The 5000-nt window shown below is 38.1% G+C and overlaps 1 protein-coding gene across 4 annotated transcripts in view; it reads left to right on the top strand.

The window, feature by feature from the left end:
• The window catches only part of LOC138051845 (eukaryotic translation initiation factor 4 gamma 1-like), an 80028-nt gene that overhangs the window by 18183 nt on the left and 56845 nt on the right, over positions 1-5000 (top strand). For all 4 annotated transcript variants that reach the window (XM_068898139.1, XM_068898137.1, XM_068898138.1 and 1 more), the window contains exon 2: position 1. This exon is cut by the window's left edge and continues 127 nt beyond it. In XM_068898139.1, the coding sequence (XP_068754240.1) occupies position 1 (1 nt within the window). The remainder of the gene's footprint in view (positions 2-5000) is intronic.

The raw sequence follows: 5000 nt of genomic DNA, 5'->3' as shown, positions 1-5000 counted from the left end.
GGTGAGTACATTTTGTAAATGCTATGCTGTCAAACATTTCTGTGAAATTCTTCTTACTGTGGAAAGGGAAATTTGCTCATCGACCCTCCAAAATCTCCCTCTTCCCTACCTTAAAGTACCGGGCGACAGTGTCTTTCGATTCTCGACTTGATCCTCGATTCTTGCGAGGATCAAGAATCAAGGCACGACAATCGAGAAGAGAATTGAGTTGAAGGAATCGAGAAACTTAAATGAGCTTGTTGGTTGACAGATTCCTCCATAGACTAATAGCACAAACGCCACTGGGAATAAGAGTGAAAGACTGCCAAAGTTTCTCGAAGAATGTTTTTTGGGAGTAATGCAGAAAACCGAGTGACTTTAGTCCTCTTTTGAATCCAATTGCTGTAATTGGGAAAAAATCGCAACGAATGACACGTTTCTATGCAATTGTGGAGGAAAAAATTATTCTTCGAGCCATATCATCAAAGCATACTCGACAATCACGTGGACTGTAAACAATCGTCGACACTATCGGTGGTATTTCAAGTTTACTCCATAATCTTCTAATCGATAGTGCGATGTGCCCGACAATTTAGTTGTAACCTACTAGCTTGTTAGTGAGAATTACTTCGATAGTACAGTATTTCCGTATTTTAGACAATTTAAAAATGCAAAAAGTAAAAAGGTGTGTTTTAAAGCTCTACCCAAGTCAGGCATCACAGAGAGAAACAAAACATGTCATGGCTATTGATGAATACCTTGGATGCCGCAAGAAGAGTGACTGTGCTGTTGAGCGCCAGGTGTAGATTTCAATGCTGGAGCATTTCTGATGCTAACAATTTTAAGATTTTTTCCTCGTCAATCTACATGTAGCTTCCTGTCTTGAAACTGTCACGATGTAAAGTCATTGAGTTGTTATGAAAATAAAAGTTGCACACTTAACTTGATTTGCCACATCATGTCATACATACATACATACATACATAACTTTATTTCGATTCGGATTTTTTTTTAGAGTAGCAAAGAAATATGCTAGTATCTCCGAATGTAATCTAAAATAACAATGCAAATTACACAGTAACAACGATATTAAATTACAATAGCTTAGATTATAATATTACGATAAAACTAAACAAAAGTATGTAGAATGAGATAAGACATAATAAAAACTAACATATATATGACTTGATATTGTTCCTAAAATCAGTTACACTGGGTGCGGTTCTAAGTTTATCAGTTAAGATATTCCAGTATTTAGTAGCAGTGAATTTAAATGAGTTTCTGCCATAGTTTGTAGTGTTCACACGAGGTTGGTACAACTTATTTATACCTCTAAGCCCTTGGGTACTGCGTCTCAGAATAAGTAAGGATGTGATATACGCAGGTGTTAAAGCATGAAATGCTTTATAGACCATTATAAGCATGTCTTGTATTCTTCTTGTTTGTAAAGTTGTCATATTCAAATTGTTAAGCAGAGTCTCGTATGTGTTGTTGTTGTCATCAAAAATAAGACGTAGAGCCTGCTTGTTTAGCAATTCTAACTTTCGCGCGTTTCCAGCTCCGCAAAAGTGCCATACATTACTACAATATAGAAAATACGGCATGATGAAAGTTTTATACAACCTAGTTTTAGTATTACTGGATACAATATTTCTAAAACGCTTAATAACCTTAAGCTGGTTGTTAACACGATCACAGATGTCTGAAACATGTTTACTAAACGTTAATTTGCTGTCTAAGTTAACCCCTAATAAGTTAATTTGATCTTTTTTCTTAATTTCAATATCACCTACCTTAAAATTGTATTTACGACTAGTTTCTCCAAGCATCATTACTTGAAATTTTTCAGGATTAGCTTTCAATCCGTTTATCTTGTACCAGTGAGCTGCATTGTCAAGTACATTTTTCACTGTAAGATGGAGTGCTGCCGGGTCCTCATGTGAGTCATAGATTTGCTGATCGTCTGCATAGATATTTAAATTGGCTTTAACAAAGAGGAAAAGATCATTAATAAAAATGTTAAACAAAAGTGGACCAAGAGTGCTCCCCTGAGGAACTCCTCGTTTAACATGTAACCAAGGAGAGTATGTGTCGCCGATTTTCACTCTTTGCTCTCTATTCTGCAAGTAATCTTTTAAAAGATGACATGTATGGTGGTTCAAACCGTAGGCCCTTAGTTTAGCAAAAAGAAGTGCATGCGGTAGGCTGTCAAAAGCTTTAGACAAATCTATGGAAATTGTTGCTACAAGTCTGTTGTTGTCAAGGCTGTCCTTCCAGTCTTCAACCATTCTTAATAGCGCCGTTTGGCAACAGTAATTTCTACGATAAGCTGATAGGTAGTCAGAGAGGATTCCATCGAAGTGAGCTTGAAGCTGGGAAGCAAGTAGTTTCTCAAATATGTTGTTAATAGCCGTTAAAACAGATATTGGTCTATAGTTTGTTTTACTGAGTTCATCGTCTTTTTTAAATAAAGGTGTGACTTGGCCTTTTTTCCAGTTCTTAGGATAATTGCATTGTGCAATCGAGGCATTGAAGATAGAGCAAAGAGGAAAGCATAGCACTGATGCAGATTCTTTAAGCAGTCGCGGAGTAATGTGGTCGTATCCACTTGACTTGATTACTTTGATTTCTTTCAAAAGTTGCTCTATGTAGATGGTGCTAATGGGTGAGAAACCAAAATCTGTACGGTCCATGTCATTTTCTAAAATGGCTCGGACACTGGGATGATCTTGAAAATCGCCAGTGCTGTCCACAGGCTCGGCAATATCACTCGCTAAATTTACAAAATAATCATTAAAAATACTAGCTATTTGCTTTTTGTCAGTGATCATCTTATTTCCTTCTTGTAGAATGACATTATTGGGCTTATATGATTTACTAGTATGTAAGAAAGGTTGAAAAGTAGTCCAAAATTGCTTTCATCGACTTCCTTTTAAAGTATGAAACAATGGCCTTTCCCTGCAGAGAGGTGCATTTATTCCTCTGAGATTTGTAAAGAAGGTAATTTGCATCTGTTCTGTCTCGCGTAAAGGCTTTCCAAAGATGATTTCGATGACGGATCGCTTTACGCCAGTCATCGGTCAAATACGGCACTTGATTGCCTCGCAAGTGGACTTGCGTGAGTGGTGCGTGCTTGTTTACAACATCATTAAAAAGAGATTCAAAGGCATAAAGTTTGTCATTGACATCATCGAAGACGCTCATAACAGTTCCAAATGGGACCGTGTTTAAATCAGTAAGAAAACTTTCAGTGTTAAAATTTTTGAGACTGCGAAAAGTAATTTTCTGTGAGCGTGATCTCGGTGGCGATTCCCTTAGAATGGCAAATACCAGCGAATGGTCACTAATGTGCGGATTGACCACTCCAGTAGTTAATATTTTTGTTTTAGCGTTAGTGAGAACTAAATCCAGTAAGGTACTTGTCTTTGCTTTCCGAGGCATGAGCGATTGAGAGCATACTGAAAATGCTCAAGGTTTTCCTACTACACTACTATGTATAACTTCTAAAGAAATATAAATAATTTTTTCTCAAAAAAATCACCACTGAGAAGTGAAACCACTCATTTCGATGTTTCGCACCTTTCTTTCAAGTGATGGTTTTTGATTACCTGCGTAAGATTTGGTAGAGTGACCCTTGCATCAGGTTAATTGGTAAAATATTATTTTAATTACGAAAAGGAAGAAGAAGAGAAAAAGAAACATCAACATGTTGCCCTGATACGAAGTCCCAACTCGAGTTACCGTATCAGTAGTTGGATGGAGCAGCTTTTGCTACATGTACTTCCTCCTGCGATGATGCTGTTTTGGGTTCGCTCGTAACGCTTGTTGTTTTTTTAAGGAAGAAACCTGATACCAGCAAACAAGCCTAGCACCAAGATATCTTGCGGCTGAATTGACCATTACCATAATTTTCCTTCAGATGAAGGCTTCATTCCTTATGGTTTTGCATTGTAATGTTAAAAAAAGAACACACGTCCAATATACATGAACTGAGTCGTCAATTGCTGTTGACGGCCCGACTCACCGGATGTCGGGTCGTGAATTTTAAAAAGGAAGTAAGATTTACTGCCGGAAGTCGAACTGCCTGGGTCAGCTTCAAATATCTCGACGGATCGTGACGATCCGATCAGGTCGTGACGACCCGTCATTTGAAAAGTCGACCCGACTTTTGGAAGTATCAGGTGGTGAGAGAAAGAAGAACTTTGATGAACAAAGGAGGCTGTGCTGCTCAAAAATGTTGTATGCTTCGTTCTCAAAGAGTAGCGACTAAAATATCGATATACGCATAGAAAATTATAAACATCGACCAGAACAGCATTCACAAATGTTGCGAATATGTGTCCTTGATACCCTGAAAACATGCTGTTCAGAAACAGAAATACTGAGTGACTGTAATAGCGCTCCGAAATGTTGAATGCCTCGTTCTTAAAGCGTAGCGACGGAAGTGTCAGGTGGTGAGAGAACGAAAAACTTCGATGAACGAAGGAGGCTGTGCTGCTCAAAAATGTTGTATGCTTCGTTCTCAGAGAGTAGCGACTAAAATATTGACATACGCATAGAAAACTGTAAAAATCGACCAGAATTGCATTCACAAATGTTGCGAATGTGTCCTTAATACCCTTATACCATGTTGTTCAGAAAAAGCAATAATGACTGACTGTAATAGCGCTCCGAAATGTTGAATGCTTCGTTCTTAAAGCGTCGCGACATCGCCGTACACTTCCTCCAAACATCCAAGCGTAGCAAAAATTGCAGCAAGCTTCCTAAAAGCATCAAAAAATGGTGTCACATGCTTTGGAGTTTTCAGTGTCGTCACCTTTACTGGGTCAAACTTTTTATCTAGGATTTTATTGAACAGTATTCTTTTTAATAAATGGGGCTATGGGACTTTTCCCGTAGCCATTTACTCAAATTGTTGATTGGTTCCATTTTTGCGCAGTAAACATAGCTCAGGCAAGGCAGCATTATTGGGTTGTGCTCATACGTTATAGGGGAAAAGATGGCATAAAGGAAACATTTGC

This window comes from Montipora capricornis, chromosome 6, assembly GCF_036669925.1.
Source record: "Montipora capricornis isolate CH-2021 chromosome 6, ASM3666992v2, whole genome shotgun sequence".
Lineage (NCBI taxonomy): Eukaryota > Metazoa > Cnidaria > Anthozoa > Scleractinia > Acroporidae > Montipora > Montipora capricornis.
Note: the sequence above shows the minus strand (reverse complement) of the source record. Positions and strands in the feature narration are given on the sequence as shown.